Genomic DNA, 26,335 nt, shown 5'->3' on the forward strand with positions numbered 1-26,335 from the left:
TTGGCCGAAATGTCAGAACTGGACATCGTTTCTGAAATGAAGGATCAGGGAGTCACATATGTCAAGCGATTCACCACCCGGAAAAATAATGATGTCGTTCCAACAAATACATACCTCTTTTCCTTCTCTTCACCAAGTGTGTCAAGGTTGGTTACTGCACTATGTCAGTTGATGTTTACATTCCAAATCCTTTGCGATGTTTCAGACGCCAAAAATATGGTCATGGTGTCAACACGTGCACAAAGCCAATAACATGTGCTCACTGTAGCGAGACTTCACACGTAACTGAAGATTGTGAAAGTACGTTAAAAAAATGCACAAACTGTTCCGGTAATCATTCATCCTTTTCCAAAGACTGTACAGTATGGAAAAAACAAATGGAAATCAACAAAGTTAAATTTACTCAAAATATTAGCTTCGCTGATGCTAAAAAAATTGTTGAGTCAACAGTACCCAATGTTTCATATGCATCAGTCATTAAGACACCGTCTGAAAGTTTGTCAAGAGTAAATTCGGCAGTCACTAGTTTTTCCATAGAGTGTCAAACAGATTTGACTTGGGTAACAGCTGACACCCCTCACCTTCTTATACCTGAAGAACAGTCTACTCAGACTTCGGAACCATGTATAAACAGTCAGATCCAAGTTCAGGATGAATCACAGTCATTGCCTCAGTCCACTCAGAAGACTCGACCAGAAACAAGGTCAAAGAAAACAGTTAAAAATACAGTCAAGACTAGGGCAGAAACGGTGAAAAAAGGTGTCAGAGCTTCAAAGGGTTCGGAGAACCATCTTCAATTATTTAACAAATATGGTTCATCGGAGGACATGGATGTGTCAGAAAACATCCATCCCAGGGCACATAGCTTGTCGCCCTCAAAAAAGGCAAGGGGTAGATCCCCTATCCATCCACCTAAAAGATAGGTCATTTAACTAATATCGTACAGTGGAATTGTAGAGGACTAAGAACTAATTTCAATGAACTACAGCTTTTAGTCCAGGATCTCACACCATCCGCATTCTATCTGAATGAAACACATCTGAAACAGACAGATAATTTCAACTTACGCCAGTTTAACGCCTATCATTCTCTTTCCCCTCCGGGTGATAAGGCCACTGGAGGTTCTACTATTCTTATACGGCAAGATGTTATTCATAGCCCTGTTATACTAAACACTAATCTCCAAGCTGTTGCAGTGCGACTGACTTTGGGTGTAGCATTTACACTATGTTCCCTGTATATTCCGCCTTCTTAAACACTTCAACATACTGACCTTCAATCACTCTATGACCAACTCCCAAAACCATGTGTTATTATGGGTGACTTAAACGGTCACAACCCACTCTGGGGCAGTACTAATACTAACACTAAAGGCAAAATAATTGAAGATTTCATTTCAAACAATGACCTGTGCATATTTAATGATGATTCAAGCACCTATCTGCATCCTGCAACTGGCACTTATTCTTCTCTGGATTTATCTCTTGTTGATTCTAACCTCCTCAATGAATTTGATTGGTCAGTTCATAATGACCTTTGTGGAAGTGACCTCTTCCCAACTATCCTCTCAGAAATTACTCCATCCGATTCTCCATCGTTTACAAGATGGAACTTTTCGAAGGCTAACTGGTCTTTATATCAACCTATGTGTCAATCAAAACTGCGACCTGAATGTTTCAGTGATGTAACTGATCCAATTCACACTTTTGCTGACATTCTAAATAACATAGCTGATGAGTGTATACCAAAGTTCTCTACGACTCCACATGTACGAAAACCGTGGTTCAATGCAGATTGTAGACAGGCCAGAAAAGCGAGGAAAAAGGCAGAACATTATTTTCACCGTCATCCAACTGTCCATAACCTAGACAAATTCAAAATACTGAATGCAAAGGCGCGTCGTACCTTTAAACAAAACAAACGACAATCGTGGAGAAATTATGTCTCCAAACTTAATTCATGCACGCCAGTGTCCAAAGTATGGAACATGGTTCAAAGAATTAAAGGTAAAGGTTCAAAATCTGCCGTACGCCATCTCAAAGATGGTGATAATTTAATTACTGACAAGTGTCAAATTGCAAATAAATTTGGCGAAACTCTTGCCAAAAATTCTTCATCATCAAATTATGTCCCTGAGTTTCAGAGATATCAGAAATAACAGGAGAAGACTAGCATTCATTTTGAATCGGGTAACGGTGAAGACTATAATGAAATGTTTTCATTACATGAGCTATATACTGCTCTTGAACAAGCTCATGACACAGCAGCGGGTGATGACAATATTCACTAGCAGCTACTGAAACATTTGCCTGAACCATGTCTGGTCACACTTTTAGATATCTTTGACAAAATATGGACATCTGGAAACTTTCCTCCTTCTTGGCGTAGTGCCATTGTAATCCCTATACCCAAACCTGGTAAGGATCATACTGATCCTTCCAATTACAGACCGATCTCTTTAACCAGCTGTGTCTGCAAAACCATGGAACGAATGGTAAATAACAGATTAATTTGGTATCTGGAAACCAATAACCTCATTACAAATATTCAGTGTGGTTTTCGGAAGAATAGAAGTATCATTGATCATTTGGTACGTTTAGAATCCTTGGTAAAAAATGCTATAGTAAATAAACAACATGCTGTATCGATATTCTTTGATCTCGGGAAAGCGTATGATACCACCTGGAAGCATGGCATTTTAAAGGATTTACATAATTTTGGGTTGAGAGGTCGTTTACCTCATTTTATATCACAGTTTTTAAAAGACAGACAGTTTCAAGTCCGAGTGGGTTCAACCCTGTCTGACCATTATAATCAGGATCAGGGTGTTCCACAAGGCAGTATTTTGTCTGTCACATTATTTAGTATTAAGATAAACAGTTTATCCAAGGTTTTAAACGATTCCATTGATGGATCACTTTTTGTGGATGATTTTAATATTTCTTGTCGCGGTAAAAATATGCATACTATTGAAAGACAATTGCAGTTGTGTTTAAACAAAATAAATAAATGGTGTCTTGAAAACGGCTTTAAATTTTCTCAGTCTAAAACTAATAGTATACACTTTTGTAGAAAATATAAGCCACATAAGGACCCTGAACTATCTCTAAATGGCACTCCCATCAAAGATGTAAAGGAGGCCAAGTTCTTGGGACTTATTTTTGATTCTCATTTAACCTTCTTACCGCACATTAAATCCCTTAAAGCTAAATGCCTGAAGGCACTTGATTTGTTGAAAGTTGTTTCCAACTCAAAGTGGGGAGGGGATCAGACTACTCTCCTTCACTTATACAGATCACTCATCCGCTCAAAACTTGATTATGGCTCCATCGTATATGGTGGAGCCTGCAAAAGCAACCTTAAACTTCTTGATTCTGTCCACCATCAAGGTTTAAGACTTTGTCTTGGATCTTTTCGAACTTCACCTATTGACAGTCTTTATGTTGAGGCCGATGAACCGTCTCTTACACAACGTCGTATAAAATTGTCTTTACAATACATTACTAAATTATACTCTAATAAATCTAACCCTGCCTATAATTGTGTGTTCAATCCCCTTCATGAGGATTTGTACGGCAAGAAGTCTTCTCTGGTTCCGGGGTGGTGGGGTAGCCTAGTGGTTAAAGTGTTCGCTCGTCACGCCGAAGACCCGGGTTCGATTCCCCACATGGGCACAATGTGTTAGGCCCATTTCCTGGTGTCCCCCGCCGTGATATCGCTGGAATATTGCTAAAAGCGGCGTAAAACTAAACTCACTCACTCACTCACTCACTTCTCTGGTTTCACCTCTAGGGCTCAGAATTAAACCCTTTCTTTCTTCTGCCGGCATTGAGCTGGAAAACATAGCTCCTTTCCGTCTTCTTTCTTCTCCTCCTTGACAGTTGGTTAGGCCCCAAGTCGACCTAACATTAACTTCATTTAAAAAATCAGAAACTAATGATTTACAATATAAACAAGAATATAATGAATTAAAAAGTACATATAGCAAATACAAACCCTTATTTACAGATGGTTCCAAGGACGGTGGCGCAGTTGCTTGTGCCACTGTCATTGGATCCAGAACAATATCTTCTAGAATTCCAGATAACAGCTCCATTTTTACTGCCGAAGCAAATGCAATATTAACAGCTCTTAAATATATTCAAAGACACCCCAAACGTAAACAATATATAATCTTTTCTGACTCTCTTTCTTGCCTTCAGGCTATTAAAAATATTTCTTGTAAACATCCACTTTTAATAGAAATCATTGAATTGTATAACGATCTTGCTACTGGCCAATACGACATCGTCTTTTGTTGATTACCCAGCCACGTTGGCATTTCTGGGAACACACTCGCTGACCTTGCTGCCAAAGCAGCACTCAACAAATCTGTGACACCAATTCTCATTCCACACACTGATTATAAAGCTACCATTAGGTCCTACATTCGTGATCTGATGCAGAAAAGGTGGGACACTCAAGTCGGTATCAACAAATCACATGAAAAACAACCCTACATTGGTTACACCTACTTGGGTTGTCAGTCCAGATTTGAAGAGGTCATCATGCGACGATGTCGCATTGGCCACACAAGATATACGCATGTCATTGAATATTTGCTTAAAGGTGAAGATCCTCCGTTCTGTATCCCTTGTGATGAAAGAATCACAGTCAAGCACGTTTTGCTTGACTGTGTTGAATATTCCATCACAAGGGATAACTATTTTAAATCGGGAACTATGAAGGATCTTTTTAGTAACGTTAGTAATCATTTAATCATTGCGTTTTTAAAAGAATTAGATTTAATACATGACTTGTAAATAGATAAATATTTTTAGATTGGAAGTCGAATCAGGAACTACGATTGTTAGTGGCTGTATCCTCGAAGGGGGTTGAAGTACCGTAAAAATATTGTCCTCCTGAGAGGGTACGTAAGTCCAAAAACTGTTGAAGTCAGATTTATTCTTCCACTTTTTTTAGCCGTAGAATATGTGTCATTTTAATTTGTGGCTAATCTTGCATACAATCGCTAGCAGCTGAGGGGATGGTGTAAATCCAGCTAGGGACCATGCAGGTAGCAGAGGTATTGTAAGTCCCCATGGTCCCTAGTATGGTGATCTACCCTCTGTTGTTGGCGATCTATGGCCTGTTTTTACATTGTATTGTCCAAATAATGATACTGTTATATTTTTATAAGTTTCCACACTAGTTTTAATATTCACTGTGATAGCCTAGTGGTTTTACTGTCCTTCGTCGACAGGTTCTACATAATATGCACACATATATATTTTTTATGTCACGTATGTTCTCGTCACGATATGGCTGCAACATTATCGATGTGACGTTAAATCTTAACTCACTCACTCACTCACTCACTCATGTACGGAAGGACACACTACATTACTGCCACATATACCACAAACTTGCATTTATCTGAAACATAGCCTCCCCAATCCCGGAGAAACATCCGAAACAGGTATTTCGTCTGCAAAAGTAAAACAAGGAAGAAATGGATTTCCTGCTAAGCAGTGAAGCGTGGTTTGTTTTCGAAAGTATGAAATACAACACACTACAATACACGAGGAAAAATGAACAGTGTCGATATCTTTTAACAGTGACCAATGACATGTACTGATGTGTCAATTCAATGACATTAGATTAAACAGATATTTGTTATTGTATTTGTCACAAACTCCTCGCACTTAGAGAACCCGATTACTGAGCGCTACAACCCACGACTTTGAGTGACAGTTAGAAGTTGGTGTGTTGAACAAGGAGGAGCGTTTTATGGTTATACAACTTTGCTAATATGATCGACCTTTCGGTATAGCTACTAAAACCGTTGCCAAGCGAGTGATGTGCAAGACAGGCGATGAGCAGAATAATGTATGAATATGCCAATGCAACTGCATTGTGACTTATAGGGCTTTTTGAAATAAACTCCACTAAGGCTCTTAAGGAAAAGGTGTTTACCTCTAACAGGCGAATATACACAAGCAAGCAACGCTGACAGTGACTAGTCCAAACAAGACCAACAAATAAAAACAAAGTCGCGTATTTACAGTTGTTGCTGATATTATGTACATGGTTGGCATCCCTAGGTAAGCAGTGTCAAACATATTAAGATAGATAGTCAGTTGTCACATGGGTAGCGTGATCTAAAACAGACATGTGGTCAGTATTACCAAACACACACAGCCTAGGAATTCATTAGTTATAACAACGGCAACACGTCAACGTCACATTAAAACTCCTCTCATCTTAAAACGTGCTCATTGCACTAACGACACAAATGACACCTGATCGGCAACTCTGATGTCTGTATTTGACGTCCGACCCTGATTCCAGCTGCAGTTTGTAGTTTCACTCAGTCCCAGGTTGTGTGTGTAAAACGGTAATATTTTCACGTGTTGTTGAGGTTGACAATATGAGTGGCTAACATGTCATCTGCTGTGGCCTGAGGATCCCCAGCTACTTCCGGTAACGGGTTATTCTTGTGATACAGCGCACTCTGAACCCGCACTGCATACTTGATGGGCTTGGTGGTACTGCAGTGGGACAAAGGAAGGTTTGTGTGAAACGGCATTAACATCAACAACATGTAGGATAATTAAAAGCATACATCTTGGCAGGTTCTGAGTTTCCAAACCCACATACCAAACCCATTAAAACGGCCAACCAGCGAAGGGAAGGAATGTATGTTAGAAACAATACGATCACAATCGTACCATTTGAATAGACAGCAGCAGCAGCAGCATGTGATGAAGCCCGCCACCATCGCCACCGCCACGACTACGCCGATGATGATAGCAAATGCTGGAACATGTATATATTGCTAGCTTAAGTATATTTTCGTCCGAGATCAGAATTGACGGATATAGAACAAATCAACAGTATACTGCTATATTTGTTGAATCAATGTGAATTAAGAGGAGACGTGATGTATGCAATCTTTACAAATGATGATAATACACCTTGAATCTTCAAAGTCGACACAGAGCATTTGTCACAGAAGAACGAATAATGTGACTATGCAATAGTGATTTCCGGACACACACGCAAGATACAACAGGTCTCGTACAATCAAACCCCTGTGAACCGTGGGAGTGTAAAAATGTTTGTATAATGGTATAGTCATGTATAAACTTTAACATCGTTTGAACCTGAGGTCACACACAAAAAAAACCCACACAAGAAAAACAGCCAATACCCCCGTATTCTGATCCCATAATACGTTGACAAACTAGTCAGATATAAGTATAGATCAGATCCAAATATAGTCTAAAGCTTTACCCAATGATGGAGATGTGTCCTCGTTCCTGCATGGAATGTACGTTCCCGTCGTTCCTACAATGATCAATAGATATTAATTACCAAACAACGTCATCTAATTCACACAATAACTGCAAGTGAGTTCCTTGGGTGTATATTCAGTAAAAGTACAAGCACACAAACTGAGACAAGATACTTATTCTGGTCAAATAGGAACGAGATTCCTGTATACAGACCAGATATTTTGCCGTTGACCGGCGTAGGGGGTTAACATAGTCGTCAGGGACACTGTAGTAACAGAGTGACACTTACTTGTTTGAATGATTCACTTCTATATTACAAGGAATGATATTTTCACCATGAATTGGCTCTTGATTATCGATAGCAACCGAATATGATAAACAATTTATGAGCGTGCGACGAGACTGTATGCTATCCGTCCATACTTACTGTTCCCGCTAAAGTCTTGACCAGCTGAAAATGCAGAGGAATGTGTTAATTTTCCACATTCACAAATTCGATGAAAATGCGGAACCACATATCACAATGCAGCATAAAGGTGCATCCTCACTTGAGTAGAGTTTAAGAAAGGAAGGGGGGTAACCTTTCCTTTGGCGTATAGTGGATGCTCAGCATACCAAAGCAGATTAGGAATACTGGGTTGGAGAAGAGATTACGCGGTCAGGTCGGGAGACAGTACATGTCAACGTATCCCGGATCTTCGTTCGCAGTATCAGTCACAGGATTGTCTGTTCTGAACACGAATATTTACAGTCAACCATCATGTTGCCGGAATATAGGTGAGTACAATAAATGAACAAAACATACGTGAAAATAGTGAATGGGCCGCGATGGTGACAGATGGATATAGAGGTAGGGGGTGATTAAGTGAGTGTATCATTACGCCGCCTTTATCAATATTCAAGCAATATCGAGGCGGGAAACTAGAGAAATGGGATTCACACATTGTACCAGTTTTGGGAATCGAACCCGAGTATATAGCGTGACCAGAGAAAGCTTTAACCACTTGGCTACCACAACGATTCTATACAGGTAGGGAAGCTGTGAATGGACAATTCTGAGGTCTTTAACTTCTCTTACGGGCATTACACACATTGGGTAGATTCTATCGTATAGTTTCGGTATACAAACAAGCTCGGGTATGGTACTGATAAGCCTAAAAACATAAGGGGGCGAACTGGGATTCGACCCAACAACTTGAGATTGTTTTATTCCTGTCAGATGCGAACGTACACTGCAAACGGTTCCGTTGCGGCGACGTGGACGCGACCAGCCACACATCTACTTTGGCCAGTCAGTCAGCCAATAGGTAGCACTAACACATATATATGTATCATTTCGCATAATGTATACTTACTGGTGTTTATTTTACAGACATAATGACGCAGTTCCTTGCAGCTGACTGTAATGAAGGCATTAACTCCTCTGGAGTCTGTAGATTAAACAATGACAATGGAAATTTAGTATATCGAGTTGCACAATACAATACCGATACAACGTCATTACATGGCAATTTCCATGATAACATATATGTCCCAAATAGTATATTACTGAATTTTACATGCATATGTTTCAGGTTCCCATCCCCCAGATAGTGTTTTGAAACAGTGCCGGGATCTGAAGCTTGAATCGCCTGTAGAATCCGAACCCGATTCAACAGGGTGGCGAGCGAAAGCCATAGACACTTGGCTAATCCGCTCGTCTACAGAGATTATATTCACATGTATGTTAAAAACAGTTATGCTTAACTTGGAAGTGCACGAATATCCATCCCCAAATATCAGCGGTGCATATATTGTATCACATTACTATATACAAACGTGTCATCGTAGACGTGCAGCATCCATTTAAGTCGCCACAGTTGTCACCCTCAGGACAGGTACCTGGAACATTTTAAGGAACGTTGACCATAGAGAGGTAAGTCACTAACGATGTTGCATAAATGCTTCATCGTCGTAATGTGAATTGCCGTCCCCAAATAATCCCTTTCTCTTTTCATACCCTATGGCGTGGCTTGACGGTCCTATCGAGAATTAAATGCTGACATATTCACGGATAACCTTGTTTCATAACTGAGTGAGTGAGTTTCGTTTTACGCCCTTCTCAGCAAATATGTTGGTGGTCTGTAAATAATCCAGACTGTCTAGTGATCAACAGCATGCACATCATGCAGTGGGAAACCGATGACACGTGTCAACTAAATCAGCGCCTGTGACCACCCGGCCCCGTTACTCGCCTCTTACGACAAGCATGGGGTACTGAAGGCCAATATACTAAGACGGACCTTCACGGATCGTTTCATAAACATTTCATGAAATTCCACCGATTCATTCACATATATCTGCTTACTATTGTCTCTTTGCACCAGACAGAACGAATAGATGCATACTATCTATAACTGATCTACACATTATCGTATACAGCCAGGAAACATTCGCGTCTGTGGCAGCTAACATTTCCCTCTCGCTACATATTTGCTCTTATGTAAATATTAGTGGCAAATGTTAATGTATTGATAATATGAACAAACTGACCAACTGATTGTGCGTCGTCCTTGCACTTCTGTATGTGACGTTAATTTGATCTACTTACGGTCTTTGTGAGCGTCAGTTAGACACGTGTCGGTCACGTTCAGTTCTGCATTAAACGTAACAATGAAACAGGAATTATGTAATCTTCTTGGTCATTTATAAGCTATAACAGCGAAACAAACATGTAATGTCAAACGTTCCATCTTCTGTAAAACCCTTCTGCAACTTTTTAACGAATATACTAACGGTTCTACTTAAGAGTTAAAACCATGAACATCTGGTAATCGTACTTCTCTCTAAAGGGCTTGCACCATTCGTAAACATCCATATATCTCCAAGGTCCTCTATCGCCAACTCCATAATACGTAGACCAGGGGCCATCTTCAGATCATCAATGCTAAATAAGTTACCGCTCATCTCCTCGCACTGTTTCTTTGCCATCACTGCACGAGCGGGCAAGCAGGACCCGTGGGCAATCGGCATTGCTGTAATGAGATCATGGAAACACGGTCTTGAAACAGATGTTAGCCGTAGCGCAAAGTGCAGATATCACTAATGCGACATGATAAATGAGCTACAAAATGAATTTCACAAGCAAAAATCTGAAATATGCAAGCCGCGGACACGGTGCTTGATATGTTACCAGTTTCATATTTGGAATAGTATTTGGAATAGTATTGTGGGCTTAAGGAAGGCGATGAGGTCAGCACAAATCGGCTCTGCTTGAGGACTAGGCTAGACACAGTCATTAACATACAGCACAATGACATGACATGCACATAATGCTCCACGTTTACACAACATATTTCAGGACTATGTACATATACCTTGCTTGACATAAACACTCCACTGTCAGCAATCTCGGGGAATGATTCAAAATATCAAACAGCTGATAATCGTAAACACGTCAGTTTGTAGGCCAAATCACACATTAACCAATATTTATCAGAATAATGCTGCTTGTACGTAGTGTCCAATGATAAGTGTTTCTAGACTTACCACACTCACTTTCAAACACAAACATCACACTCATTCACTTTCTCTCTCTCTCTCTCTCTCTCTCACACACACACACACCATCGACTCGCTGACTTTCTCACACAAACCCCACATTCACTAACCCTCAGACACGTGTCACACCCACTTTCACACACACACACATCACTTACTCACTTTCACATACACGCACCGCTTACTCACTTTCACACAAAAACACCACACTCACTCACTTTCACACACAAACACCACACTCACTCACTTTCACACACAAACACCACACCCACTCACTTTCACACACAAACATCACACTCACTTTCACAAAAAAACTCCACAGACTCACTTTCACACCCAAACATAACACACTCACTTTCAAATACAAACACCACCGACACACTCACTTTCACACACAAACATAGCACTCACTCACTTTCCCACAAACGCACCAAACTCACTCACTTTCACACACACACACACACACACACTCATTATCACACACAAACACAACACGCACTCATTTTCACACACACACACACACACAACACACACACACAGACAGAGATCATGATCATGAACACACCATCCATGCAATGCGTACTCGACATACCTTCCCGATGAACAGTGACTGGCTGTGAAGTTCCCATTGCCATTAGCATCAACTCAAACTGTACAAGTGCAGCACACAATACAGCAGCTACAACTGCGTTCACCATTTTCCTCAAGTTTATGTATTTGATAATGTGCTTCCTTATGACCGCGGGGTGGAAACACAGTATTGACATCCCTTCCTTGTAGTGATGTAATATTGTAAAATAGGTCTCCTATGTGTATATTTCATCTCGTTTCGGTGTTAATTGCCTAACCGTAGTGGTAATGAAGCAGGCAACATGCAGCATCAACGGCAACTTAGAAGAATAATCAGTTTAAGTGGTTATTTGAATGGAAATCAGAAATACTGGAAATCACCGCAAATCAGTGATTTCATCAGCTATTTGCCAAATTGATTTCCATAAAGCAACCAATGTCTTTGTTGTCAGTAAACAGACCAGGCAATCAAATAATAGTCACACAATGATGTGACAAGATATGTTCACCTTGTTTATATAGCAATACCTGACAATTTTAAGTGTATCTGTAGTGTGCAAGCTCAAAAGTAAGTGACTGGTGACGCCAGAATATAAGGTAACTCACTGTATCATGTTAGTGTTCATTTCTTTCAATATTTGCAATCAAATAGACATAGGTATGTCACTAAAGAGATTTCAACACAAAGTTTCAGAATTGAAAGCGCCAGTTGCAAATTAGGTTTGTAAATTACCACAAGGTATAGAACTTGCTGGCATGCTTTATCACCATATGTGAAGATTTTTTCAAATGTTGTTTAATATGCACACACATTCCCATTGGGTGAAGATCAAAATAAATCGGATGTTCGCCGACATATCCGGGAAATCTCTTTCTCAACGGATGACAAGACATACTTGCTCCCATCGGAGATGTGAATACCATTAGAAATGTTTTCTATTTCAAATCAATGCACGGCAATTCAAGGTGTGGCCAATTTGACTCTGAGGCTGACCTAAGCCAACATGAAAACAGAGCTGCGAACCCAATAACGCAATAGCTTTGCAACAGTGTAAGCGACGTTATGATGGGAGACCAGTGTGAAGAAAATGTGAGCGTTCTTATCTGACCTTTCCATGTGTACAACAACAATGCAATGAACAATGCATTTGGTGTCAGGAGTGGGGTAAAACGGTGTGGTGACGAAATATTTCTAACATTAATTTCCACTGTTGTTACCCTTTAAGTACACAAGAAAACAAAGTGAAGAAAACAAAATCAGCAGGTTTCCTCTCGACGACATTACTGCATTAAAAGGACAGCTATTTGAATACTTCATGCTACTTGTGATTGGGACGTGAATGTATTTCACCAGCAACCACAAATCACCGAAACAACCACCACAGTTGCTAATGAGATTTATGCCCTATTTGCACCTCACCTCGTTTTACATTTTCTGTCAAATACATACCCATAGAAGCCTGGAAACGATACACTATAGTGCTATAAATGTCACCTGCCTTCAATGCATTATCTTATAAATGTCTCCTCCTTCTAATGCAGTGCCCCAGTGAATCTCTTTACTAGTCATATGAAAAGCGATACTCATCGGTTCACTATCCTACATATGTGTTCTCCCGTCAAAGCAATGTCCTATACACGTCTTCTATGTAGTGCCCTATTTTATTTACCCCCCCCCCCCCCCACTTTAACGCACTGCCCATCTAGCATCTCCATATCCTCCCTTTAACGCACTGCCCATCTAGCATCTCCATATCCTCACTTTAACGCACTGCCCACTCAGCATCTCCATTTATTCCATTTAATGCACTGACCACATAGCAACGCCAACTCCTCAATTTAATGCACTGACCACCTAGCATCTTCATCTCCTCTCTTTAATGCACTGACCACCTAGCATCTCCATCTCCTCCCTTTAATGCACTGCCGACATAGCATCTCCATCTCCTCCCTTCAATGCACTGCCCACCTAGCATCTCCATCTCCTCCCTTTAATGCACTGCCCACATAGCATCTCCATCTTATCTCTTTAACGCACTGGCTATCTAGCATCTTCATCTCCTCCAGTTAATGCACTGCCAACCTAGCATCTTCATCTCCTCCATTTAATAGGCTGCCCACCTAGCATCTCCGTCTCGATTAAATGCACAGCCGAAATGTCCTGCCACCGATGACAAGTTCTTTTATTGTGAAGAGTCACGACGTTTGGAAGTATGTTCTTTCTTTTTCATTCACCTGATGAAGAAGTAAGAACATACTTCGAAACGTCGTGACTCTTCACAATAAAAGAACTTGTCATCCATAAAAAAACTCTTGTCTTTAAACACATAATCGTTTTGACAACAACAACAATCTGTTCTCTTTTTCTATGTTAATTATAAGGTTTATTGGTCAACGTACACAAAGTTTACCAAATATAATACACACACCTCACTAAACAGATGTCATACTAGTCGACACAAGGTGTCGTACTGATTGTGATTTTATCTGTGCCGCTGTGATTTGTATACTTGGACTACTATAAGATAATTATACGTATATCAGAATTATTTCCTCACTGCGGCAACAGCAGGTTTGCTACTTTTGGGCAACTGGTAAACCTAAAGCTGTCAGATTGATTCGAAACTGTCCTGGTCAAACAGCAGAATAGTAAATCGATATATTCCCAAGGGTTATAGTGTCACGTACGGCGTTCATATCATATGCACAGATGATGATTCTACTGTTCCTGTTATTCCATCACGATATGGTCTGCAAGGTAAAGAATGAGCATGGTTTTACGCCACATGTAGCCATTCACCAATTGCAACCATTTTGAGACTGGAACCCATCATTGCAATACTTTATATTTTCACTGCCCGCTCGCACACCCAGAAGGTAGGATTAAAAACGTATGTATACAAATATCTTACCGTACACATGAATATCGTTTTCTGATTGGCAAGTGACGTACTTCGCGCACTATACATCGGTGCCAATAGCACATCATTCGGTACTTCGTTGTAGTTACTTCTTTATTTCGAATAACATTAGATGACGCATGGTGCACGGAAAGTACCGATGTTTTGCGATGCTTTGCGAATGGAAATCAATGAATCTCTGCATCTGTTTTTCTTGTGTCTTGCGCAAAAATCTAGCCATGGCTACGAACACATTTGATTCTTTTTCCAATAAATAACAAAACCTTCCAATGTAGTCCCTGTGAATATTAAGAAGGGGGATCACATCGCGGCGACAATACCTGCGGGAAGGAAACAGTAAGATGCAAGATTCGAATTGTTTGATTCACACAGATTGGCTGAAGTGTACGATCCGATGCCCATGCTTCAAACAGTTCAAAATTTAAATTAACACTGAGGTGTTCGGTAAGATAAATACGTTGTTCCCTGGTCCCTCGGGGACCATGGCTTGATGTACCTTCGATCTTTGTTTATGTTCCCCTTGCCCTCAGGGACAATAAACAAACATCGAGGGTACATCAACCCGTGCTCCCCTAGTGACCAGTGAACATCTTGTAAGATATGTTCGAAATTAGTAATGCAGTGTTTCATGAACTGCTTTTTGTCAGTATCTACTGGAGCTACTATAGCACTACTACTTGCTGTCACTGTACATTAAGTTTATTGTTTTGATATAAACCAGGTAAACAGTTCACGAAAATATATATCGTACTGGTTTTGGCAAGTGAGTTATGATAGCACGATGCTTGATAGCACGATGCTTGACATCGCGGCGACGACAAGGACAGACGTTATACCTGAATATACAATATGTCAAAGAAACATGATTGGTTTACTCATGATCAGTGTTGTGTGATTGTAATAACTATTTTAGGAGGGGTCTCTACCATTGTAAATACAAATGCAGGATATGTGACAATCTGTAAATAAAGCTGTTTTGTTGAGACAGGCCTGAACAATCGGAATACCCGTCGACAACATCTGTAATTTGACAAAACCTATCATAAGATACACGTTGAGCTGTAAGGCTACATCCTCAGTTTATCTCACGAAACAATACATGCACCTGCAATTAACACACCTTCATATAAAGTGTGTTTACGTGAAATTACACAGTAACTATTTTTTTTCTTATCAACAGTTCGCAAAAGAAAAAGACGTAACAGTTTACATCGATTACCTGGTGGGAAGTAAAACCTACTCACAAGGAAGTTCAAAGTATATGGACAATAATTAATGTGCGTATGTACATCTGTGGAAATGGATACCATGTTCTTGCTCACATACTTGTTCCGTACTTCACAATATTTAACACGCGCGCATGAGCATCGAGATGAAAAGGAAATATTTCCGTTATGCACAGTAAACTCTCGGTGTATTTCCTCGTTCGTTTTAAGAACAAAGCAAAACAGATGCTAAAGAATACACAATCTCGACTATCATCAGAAACACATTTCTTTCAATGCAGTGGGAAAATAGCTGGGAACATTCCACGAATGGATCACTGGAAATAGTGATGAGAGTTATATAAGGTCCATACCTGATTTGCTATGGTTAAACTATTTTGACATCTGATCAGTTGGAAATGAAGTTGAGCATAGAGGTTATTGTCATGTAGGCGTATGGGAAACTGTGCACTGGATCTCTGAGCAATGAGGGACGATGAATGTCATCTTAATCAGTCATAACAGGGCTTAACCGGTTTTAACAAGTGTTTTCACGTGATGAACGGACGTTATTCGAAGATACATTACTTTACATTTTACAGTACATATGATGAATACAAAATAGTGAGGACACGCATTTCAATCACAAACTTCAGGACAGAATGAACAGAATGACCATACCTGTGTCTGGAGAATCGTTTGGGCACGGTATATACCAGTCAGAACCTGTCAATGTACAAACATTAGTATTTTCTGTTTACATTGCATTTGATACTGTAGCAGTGTCAATACATCCAACTTTGATGTGCCAAACCTGGTGTATGTATTTTGATATTTAATATCAAACACGTCGTGCAGATAATCCATCTAACGGCGTTATTTTGGGTTTGTGTCCAAAGTCGATATGAATAACCAGGAGAGAGTATTACTTTAGTTGCGTAATTTCATCCTTTCGATTACACTCTCTAACGTACTGAAAGATACAACTGACGTATTGTGTTCGTTTTGCGTGTACTCACTTGTTCCTGTTGTGTTCCTTGTGCAGAGAAAATGGTTCTGTTCTCTGCAGCTGGTCTTGTTGAAGGTCTGACTCTCTTTGACAGCCACGAGACAAGTACCTGTCGAAATATAGTAACCTTGTACTTAAACAACTCTGTTGAGTGTGCGTGGCAGTGTACGTGGAAGCGTCCATGTGTGCGTGCATTTGTGTGTGTATATGTCAATACAGTTACAAATAATCTTGCTGCAACTGACCAGGTCTTGTGGAAACTGTGACATGATATTACCATTTAAATCATTATTAACCCATAGTGTTCCATGTTCCGACTGCGCTCTTTTCAAAGCGTGGCCTCCGACGGATGTAGCTACATCAACGAGAGTGAATATAGCCGCGCCCCTCATCCTGCAGGCTGTGTCTGCCAAGGTCCACTTCAGAGGTATACAGGACGATTCAAACGACAAGTTATCTGAGAGTAGAATATTTCGATACGTAGTGCATTTAACTAAATCATGTATCTTTTGATGTACCAATTTATCAAGCGTCACACTCATGTTTTTATTAGATTTGTGCAATCAGAAATCCATGTCAATCAGGCCAAGTTTAGAATACATTTCCACACCATCAACATTTTAGCAGATCAGATAAAAGCAACTGTTGTACAGAGTATAGCACAGTATAGCTGTATACCTGGGTTGCGGTTTGGAGTTGTGGACAAACTTATGGTAGTTGTCTCTGAAAGGTAAAATGAGTAAGTAAAAGTAAAGTGAGTTTGTACTCACATTTGAACCACGACATTCAGTGTACAGGTCTCTGGGTTACTAAGAAGACTCTGAACTGTCACGTCTCAAATTACTGACGTGAGGTAGTCAGGTAATACTCAGGTTTTGACTTGAACATCATAGTACAACTATTTGAAGGTCCAGCATTCATGGAGAGACGGTTTAAGATACTAACGATGACAACATATCCACGCAGGTAACGCTCTACACTCTCTGCAGTATATTATTTTCTTCAGTTCTAACTGGAACACAGATGTATGTACCAACCTGTCGTGGAGTGTTTCACTGTACTGTTAACACGTATCGCACATGCCAGTATCAGACCCATCATCACAGAGCCAGCATATTGTAGAGAGGACAACAAAGCCATCTGTCAGACTCAATGTACGCGAACACACTGTGGTCTGCACACGATTACTGAATAATGGACTTCCGCCATTGGTTTCCTGGTATTTTTTACAGGTTGAAATTAGTATGAAACGGATTGAGAACATTCACATGGTGGCGTGTGCTGTATATGTTTAAGACGTACTTGTGTGAAAGGCTGTGGCTCCTTTCCTGGCGGATTTCTTGGAGACATGACGTGGTCTTGTGTGGTATACTTTGGAACAGGCTTATTGTTGACGTTGTATTGTCAGATATTCGTCAGCACCGAACGGTTGTGTCACTGACGATAGATGAGATCTCAAGGAAGGAATGTGATGTGAATATTTGATCTCAGTTAACACTCATAGCCGGAGCTTATATGAGTTAATAGGGATACACAACGTATTAATAACATACGAAATGTATATTTTCATGTTTTGCTCTCTACTTATATAAATGATTTTAATGGAGATATTTTATACGCTGACAAGAAAGCAGTAGGTCAGCAGAATACCGAGCAGGGAATCAAATATCGAAGTCAGTAAAAAGCCACATTGCATCATATTTCAACACTGGAATAATTATGACATTCAACACCTGAACGCTCTGTCTGAGAATAACCAAAACTGGCTATACTTTTGCTCACATTTTGTATTTAGCAAAGAAGACGTGGGCACTGGAAGCACAACACAACCCATAAGTGCATTCATTGATGTGTTGTGGTACAGACATTCAATATTGTCATCATAAACTATAGTTACGTACGCACGAGAAGTGTCGACACAACAGGAACTATGTAGCAAAACTGGTTTTGAAAAGGAAATATACGATTAGTTTTGACAAGTGAATCAGCACATTTGTGTGTTCCTCTGTGACACTATTGTTATTGGTCATTGAACAAGGTCTCTTTTATAACGAGCTTATATACTTCCCATCACTAACTTAGACTCACTTGTGTAAATATAGCCAAACATCCTGTACTCTTTATGGGGTACTTTTAAGATACGAACCGATGTGTTTTAAACCATATGCGATCATATAGTGAGTGTTTGCAGTGAGTCTAAACTTTTGATTGGTATTATATATTCATAATAAGCTGTTACACTAATGTTTACGTAGACAGTTTTCAAAATGGCTACATTTACTCATTGCTTGGTCACTTACAGATATATTGGCCACCCTATGATTTTGTAAACGTCTTTAAGTAATGTTTGTGGTGCCTTGGATAGAGTATGTTCAGCCCTTCCTCAGGTTGTACCTTAACAATATCTTATCTATTCAAACTGCAATATTCTGAAGGCAATTGATTACGTAGTTGATGGCAAAGCATGCACATGTGTCAGTGGTGTAATTAAGGTGACATATTAGTCCACATTGTAATGTTAAATGGCACAGAAATGCTGATTAAAGTAAGTCGTATATTCTAATGGTAGATATGATGCACTAAAGTATAACTGCGGTAGACGATGTGCACTGAACATATTTTGAAAATGTAAAACAAAGTCAGTGTTATATTTTCACAAACGCATGATGTTTTAAACGATTGTAAAACGAGTGACCGCTGCATCAGTTGGGTGCGTTTGGAGTATACACATATGGCATTGCTCCTTCATTTGATAAGACTCTGCTTTATTCTCAGACACAAGGGATGAGGTTACGAGGCAGATGTATTTGTGTGAAAAATCCCAGGGCATAGTTAGCACCACTATTCGGCTTTTCTCACAAGGCCATTGAAGATATGCTACTTTCCACTGAGGTAAGTTACGTTGTCGTAGGTGTCGGAAATGAAGAGCGCGTCATCTTCAGGAGGACTGGGAGTAAGGTCCATTTTGCCCCCGGAGTGGTCTTCAGATTCGTCAGATAAGCCAGCAGGATCGTCATACGTGTCGAAGGTTTCTCCTAGGAAAGCACTGTCATCAGTATCCATTGAAATAAGATCAGTTTGTACTACAGGATGACCGTCTCCATCTGGAACCTGCAACTCACATGTGTCAGGGTTGTCTGGCTGGGTACCACTGAGACTCTCAACAGCATTGGGGTGACCCTCAGTTACTCGACCATCCGTGCCGCGAAGCCTGAAACCGTATTCCAGTACCTTTGATAATATCCGCTTCATAACATGTGAATGTCATTATACGTTATTTTGGAGAACAGCGGAGGATAGTGCATTGTATTTAAGCTGCCATAGAACTCAACATGTCGTTGTTTTGAACGTCTTGGGGAATCCGTGATCTAATGGATACGGGAACGTGAACAATACATACATCCTTAAATTTGCTACTAACCTTCTGACTGAGATGTACGTGGCAATGCTACTCAGGAGGAGTACAAGTCCGACGCCTAGCAGGGTCAGGTAAATATAACCTGGGAAATGACAAGCGTCTTTAAGGATACTATCTTCTGAAAATGCTAATGTTCAAGAACTCGTAAAACTGAAACATTTGAATTAACTTGTAACACCGTGAATTCCTTTCATAATTGCTTCCTTTCTGGGTTCACTGGTTATGCTTAAGGGGAACATTAATTAATTATCACTTCTGTATGGGAAGGTGATATCCACGTGTCCACATATAAATACTTCAAACGAAAGACAGAAACAACACCCCAAATAGCTAAACATGCCAGGAACCAAAATCCATACGAATGGCCTTTTAAAAACTAAAGCTTCCTCGGTCAGAGGAAAGCTGGTAGATGAGATGATGTCACACCCTAACAATCGATCACAGGTGTCTCAGAGAAAACCACATAGCGTCTCTGATAGACTCACCTGAACGTGAAGGTTTTGGATGACTTTGACAGGGGACATAACGTGGCTCGGAATCTGTCCACAGAAATAATGATGCATTACCTTGCTGGATACTGAATACCTTATTGCAACGAAGTGTAAATATCAAAGTAAGGAGACAACGAATATGATTGATGCAGTATTTGCCGTACAGAATTTCTAATAAGAAATAGGAGCCAAATATTAATAAATTCAACCTGATATGTAATAGATAACAATGCGCCCTGATGCAATTATTTATAAGATATATATGATTTAAATAATTTATTATATCTAATTTCCGATTATATTTGCTAGGGCCATGGGAGATATAAACTTACCATTTGCCCCCCTCCTTTCTTCAGGTGCTATAAACAAAGTGACAATATATTAACAGTTGCTTTCAGTACCTCAGCCATCGTCACAACTGGCCAGTCTGGTCTGACCTCGATATTGCTAGGGACATGGGTCTGACAGACTTGCAAACATATTCTAGGCGAATGTTGGAATTGAACCCACGTTCAATGTTTTTTTTTACCCACAAATATGACATGTGCCACTTGAATGATTAAATCGCTACGCTCTCTTACAATTGTGTAATCTATAAACATAACATTACTTGTTTGGAATAGCAGCCAGTAGCTGTGCAGTGTTGCGTCCCTTGCGCCAGAGACCTGTTCATGTGATTTTCAGGTTTGATCGTTAGCACTATATCTATGCAGACACGTTTTTCCAGAGCGGTCACGTGGACGATTGGCACCTGTCCCACTTCGGGACCATCTGCCGCATTAAGCAGGTTCGCTCTGATGAAACTGGAATATTCCTTTAAGCGGCGTTACAACCAATTCAGTCACTCAAACGCCACAACAGAAATAAATGAAGTATACTAACGCGTCGGAAGCTTGCAGACATAATGGTGCAGTTCAGTGCAGTTTGTGCCTTGGAGAACGTTGTCATCCTCACCTGCAGTGAACAGAATATAGAACAGTGGACTGACTACGGTTATCATACGATTAGCCAGGTTTTTGTTTTCTTTTTTTTATCATAATTATACTGGTAGTTAAACGCCACGCGTCCTAATATTCCACAACCATATTATGACGATACCCAAACATTAGTGTTCAGCAGATGACCTTACAACGTGGCTGTTGTTCTTTGTTCTTTAAATACCAGGAGTGTTTTTTCAAGCTTTCTTTGTTTTTTGTAAATAACAATCTTGAAATACTAATGCTATTGAGGAAGTTTACTTTACTGCTTCATGACACATAAGACGCAGTACACATTTCCTATACTCACTGTAGCTCCCGTGCTCTCCACTTGACATTCGGGTTGTATTCTTTAGTTTGACAGCCTTCAGGCATCCACCTGTGACATTCGCATTGTATTGTTACTGTCAATATTACCGAAGATATTCTTATATTTAATGCATTATTTCATGATGAAAAGTTTTGATCATGGTGGTGCTAGCTCTTCATGTGACCGACACATGTCTATTATTTTCATTGAATCCAGTTTGTGGCTGAACATTCTTAAGATGTCTTTGAAGGGCATTTAGAAGTGAAATACATAAGAATGAAGATTTTTTATGGATATCAACTTCTTTATGTGAGAACACAACGTTTCGGAGTTAATGCTTACTCCTTAAGCAGTACTTGAATAGTGAACTGACAAAAAAGGAACGTACCATAGATAGTTTTGTATGTTTGCCTGCATATGTGTTTAAATAATGATTCAATGTTCTAGTTAGATCACGTCGATAATAATCGGATCCGTGAAGTTCCGGCATAGAATATTGACCTTCAGTCACCCATGCTTGTCGTAAGAGGCGACTATCGGGATTGGGTGGTCAGACTCGCTGATTTGGCTGACACATCTGCTCCCAATTTGGCGGTCCTATGCTCATGTTGCTGATCACTGGAAGCCTGGTGCAGGTTCGATTATTTACAAACTGTGCCAACAGCTGGAGTATTGCTGGCTGCAGCCTAAAACTAAACCCACTAACTAAGCCAAACTAAGCAGTGGTCCATGTTTTATAAAGTCTTGATTAAAGTCGCCTATTCAATTTAGTAGTCTCATGCAATATACAATGGGATGTGTTGACCGGCCAAAGAAGACATATCCATCTTGTCTAAAATATTCAAGACATCAGTAGTTGCTTCCCTGCTCCAGATTACGACAGCGCAGTTCATTCACACAACTGAATAATTTATTTACCTTTTCTCTCCCTTCTAATCCACATCTCCCCGATATCTCGCAAAGCTGATTGCAGAATGGGCAGACCGTAGCTTTGCTTCAGATCATCCAGCTCAAACATGGTTCCCTGTTTCTTGCTGCACGTTGACTGAGCCAGTACCCAGTCGGTGCGGATGCACGATACGTGGAAACTATGATTCCCTTCGTGAATTTATAGCAGGTTCATTAGAAACATTTTTATAACAGGTTCATAAACGTTCCATCATTAATTTCTGGGGTTCCTTGGAACACAGGCCTCCGAACCAACACTCACAATATGTAAATTCGTTTGTGAATGCCGATTTGCACTTGCATGACGCCGTACACTTGAAGTTTAAACGTTAACTAGATCGTGATCTACCGGACAGCCTATCTCTTTATGAAACAAAACTAATCGCAAAGATCAATATATAACGAAGCGTACTTAAATTCTTATCAGTTCACTGTTTGGACTGATTTCTGGATATTTGGAGGTAAGCTCGTTACCTGAACACGTCGTTTATTTCTCGGTGCTACAATAGAGCCGACCAATGGTGGGGGATATATGGCAGTTTACTATTGGAGAAAACTGACACACTGTGGTCGGGAATTAATGTCAGATGTAGAATCATTAACTACACAACACAATTTAAAAAAAATGAAACGCGCTTTTGAGCAACGTGGACTCGTCCAATATCAGGGAATATATTGCTTGTCATTGCCTCTTGGGCGTGTAGTTCAGTGTTTGGTGTGCCATCTGCATTGGGAGTGTTGATGAGTGCCTGGCGTGTTCACTATGTTGGGCGTGTAGATCAGTGTCTGGTGTGCCAAATGTATTGGTCGTGTAGTTCAGTGTCTGGTGTGCCAACTACATTGGGCGTGTAGATCAGTGCCTGGCGTGTTCACTATGTTGAACGTGTAGTTCAGTGTCAGGAATGCCAACTACATTGGGCGTGTTGATTAGTGCCTAACGTGTTCACTATGTTGGGCGTGTAGATCAGTGCCTGGTGTGCCAAATGCATTACACGTGTTGATCAGTGCCTGGCGTGTTCACTATGTTGGGCGTGTAGATCAGTGCCTGGTGTGCCAACTGCATTACACGTGTTGATCAGTGCCTGGCGTGTTCACTATGTTGGGCGTGTAGATCAGTGCCTGGTATGCCAACTGCATTACACGTGTTGATCAGTGCCTGGCGTGTTCACTATGTTGGGCGTGTAGATCAGTGCCTGGTATGCCAACTGCATTACACGTGTTGATCAGTGCCTGGCGTGTTCACTATGTTGGGCTTGAAGATCCATGTTGGGTGTGTTCACCCGTGCTGGGTGGGCAGATCAGTGCCTGATGTGTTCACCGTGTTGGGCGTTAGCCCAGTGTCTGGTGTGCCAACTGCATTGGACGTGTTGATCAGTGCCTGGCGTGTTCACCATGTTCAATATCTGGTGTATTGGCCGAGTTTGGCGTGCAGATCAGTGGTTGGTATGTCAGCAGCGTTGGGTGTGTATATCAATATCTGGTATCTCAGCCGTTTTGGGCGTGTATGTCAATGTCTAGTGTGCACATCTTGTCGGGAGTGTACATCAACATCCACCGTGCACTGATATGATCTCAAGGAAGTAAAATGTTACGTACCTGGTTTCCAACGACTGTCTATTTGTCTGACATTAACCAATATTATTACCGATGTCAAACAGCAAGCGACTCGTTGTCGAGACCAGACCATTGCTTTCTCACTGTGACGCTCCCAGTGTCCGTGTTTATGAGTGGGTGAGCATTGAAACATCACATGAGGCAGAGATTTGGATCAGAGTTTCGTTAGTAACGATAGTTGGTGGAAGCAGGAAACCTACATCCACCACAATAACAGGACCCTGTTTTAGTCACGACTTCATTACTGGGTGGGGAATCGTGGAGCATGACCTGATAATGAGCAAATGGGTTGCACTTCATATGCACGTCCCTTATAAGATATGTCCATGTAGGTACTGCATTGCCTGGCCTCTTGACATGCAAGTCTGAGGGTGAAAATGGACGTCATCATTTATCCTTATAATGAGATGTTTAAGTCTGCATCAGAGACAGGTTTGACCTGGTGCAACAGCCCCCGCTCGGTGGAAAACCACTGCCGGAATTATACCGAGACGTGAAGAGACTTCGCAAGTGTACCGGAGCTGCAGTTAGCCTCTTATGCTCGATACTTGATAAGCCAAGCTAATGGTTCCTACTATCCTGAAATACAACAGAACTCTATAATATTCCTGTCAACAACACTTAACCGTGGGACATATGTGATGATATTGGATTGTTTCTGAAAGTGAAACATGCATTCAAAATATATGGATGCCGGAAACAACTGGCGATAATGAATCATTGTTATCTGTATATATTTCAGAGCATAAAAAGCGTTCGAAGCTATGCCATCACAAAACATAAATAACATAATGAAAATAACATAATGATTACTGCTGTCCACCAGGTGGTGTTGAAGTCAGTACCTCGTGTGACAACCTCCAGCTCCTACCACTGCCCGAAACCTCCTGGGTACAGATCGAATCGATGTTTTGTTGTGGATTCCTTCTTCCCCTCCTGAGCATGTGGAACAACTGTTGAAGATTCTGTGGTGGATTACGACGTTGACGTAATCGTCTATCGATCTGGGCCCCGTTTCACAAAACTCTCGTAAGGCTAAGGTCTCGTAACTTTTCTCGTAGCCTTTGCACCTCCTATGTTACAGTATACTAGCTTTGTGAAATGGGGCCCTGATCCCAAAGGTTTTCGACTGGGTTTAAATCCGAGATCTGGAGGGCCAAGGGAGGTTACTGATGTTGTTATTGGCTAGGTAGTCCACGGTGGCATGTGCCTAGGTAAAAACATAGATAAAACGAAACGAAAGGTAATGGGTGTAAAAGCCATTCCACGTGGCCAAGGGTTAATAATAGACAGATGAACTCCGTTTATCCGTACGTTTGGGTTTCGTTCGAAAATCGTCCGGAAAGCGAGACGTTCGGCAAACTGGATCGGACAAGCACAACGTGAAAATTAAATGAAAGCAAAAAAAATATGCATGAACGTATATCAATGAATCAACAGTCAATAAGTGTACCGATAATACATGGAAGACGGAACGCAGGTTACCATTTGCCAGGTTGTCGCGGACGTAATCATGTAGCCTGTGGATCTTCAGGTGGTAACTTAGATGGAAAACGTAAATCGATGACAAAAAGTCTCTATTTCGCCATTTGCATATTATTTTTTTATAATTTTAGCTGCCCTAAAATCATATGTCATCCCTCCAAATCCTAATGTGGAAACCGAGTGACACGCGTCCCTAGTGTTTTGATGGCTAATTAATCAATTCACATCAAATGCCTTCCGATAGATTACTAATGGGATCACATAGTCAACGGTACTGACGTGACACATGCACATGCACGTCGCACAGATCTCTCCTTCCGGGTAACTGGATCATTTTTCAATGGAAATCTATGCGAATGATTTGAAAATTCGCCGTCCGGGTCCGGTTAAGCAAGTGCAAACGATTCCTGAATCAAAAAAAAGGGTCCACGCAAAATCCTGTGTACACGTGTCAGGGGAGCCGCCAATTTGTAAGCAATTGGCCACCGGTAGCGATGTTGAACAAGAGTAATCACAAACGCCCTATCATTCTGATTACACTTTCAGTATTATGATATGTATTTTGCGTAT

The 26,335-nt window shown here is 40.7% G+C and overlaps 2 protein-coding genes across 2 annotated transcripts; both read right to left on the minus strand.

Moving 5' to 3' along the window:
- Positions 1-5,492: 5,492 nt before the first annotated feature.
- On the minus strand, positions 5,493-17,976 carry LOC137298969 (uncharacterized). Its single transcript, XM_067831396.1, has 13 exons — positions 17,560-17,976; positions 17,201-17,245; positions 16,800-16,979; positions 16,533-16,631; positions 16,195-16,239; positions 10,097-10,291; positions 9,868-9,912; positions 9,096-9,158; positions 8,633-8,707; positions 7,705-7,728; positions 7,276-7,329; positions 6,711-6,798; positions 5,493-6,530 (listed from the first exon to the last, which is right to left on the minus strand). The coding sequence occupies exons 1-13, from the start codon at positions 17,660-17,662 to the stop codon at positions 6,386-6,388; spliced, it is 1,161 nt and encodes a 386-aa protein (XP_067687497.1). The 5' UTR covers positions 17,663-17,976; the 3' UTR covers positions 5,493-6,385.
- A 318-nt stretch (positions 17,977-18,294) lies between these two features.
- On the minus strand, positions 18,295-24,364 carry LOC137298970 (uncharacterized). Its single transcript, XM_067831397.1, has 8 exons — positions 24,263-24,364; positions 22,637-22,816; positions 21,719-21,787; positions 21,314-21,385; positions 20,764-20,790; positions 20,426-20,479; positions 19,944-20,022; positions 18,295-19,733 (listed from the first exon to the last, which is right to left on the minus strand). Exons 1-8 carry the CDS (start codon positions 24,351-24,353, stop codon positions 19,400-19,402), a joined length of 906 nt encoding a protein of 301 aa, XP_067687498.1. The 5' UTR covers positions 24,354-24,364; the 3' UTR covers positions 18,295-19,399.
- Between the last annotated feature and the right edge of the window lie 1,971 nt (positions 24,365-26,335).

Source organism: Haliotis asinina, chromosome 10 (assembly GCF_037392515.1).
Source record: "Haliotis asinina isolate JCU_RB_2024 chromosome 10, JCU_Hal_asi_v2, whole genome shotgun sequence".
NCBI lineage: Eukaryota > Metazoa > Mollusca > Gastropoda > Lepetellida > Haliotidae > Haliotis > Haliotis asinina.

Bases quoted from the DNA above. Each gene is read 5' to 3' on its own strand.
- LOC137298969 (XM_067831396.1), bottom strand. From the start codon at position 17,662: ATGGCTTTGTTGTCCTCTCTACAATATGCTGGCTCTGTGATGATGGGT. The intron at 17,246-17,559 runs GTTGGTACATAC...TTTACCTTTCAG, and splicing joins AGTGAAACACTCCACGACAG to AGACAACTACCATAAGTTTG. The intron at 16,240-16,532 runs GTGAGTACACGC...GTACATTGACAG, and splicing joins AAGGAACACAACAGGAACAA to GTTCTGACTGGTATATACCG.
- LOC137298970 (XM_067831397.1), bottom strand. From the start codon at position 24,353: ATGGTCTGGTCTCGACAACGAGTCGCTTGCTGTTTGACATCGGTAATA. The intron at 22,817-24,262 runs GTACGTAACATT...AAATTCACGAAG, and splicing joins AGACAGTCGTTGGAAACCAG to GGAATCATAGTTTCCACGTA. The intron at 21,386-21,718 runs GTGAGTATAGGA...TGTTCACTGCAG, and splicing joins TGGAGAGCACGGGAGCTACA to GTGAGGATGACAACGTTCTC.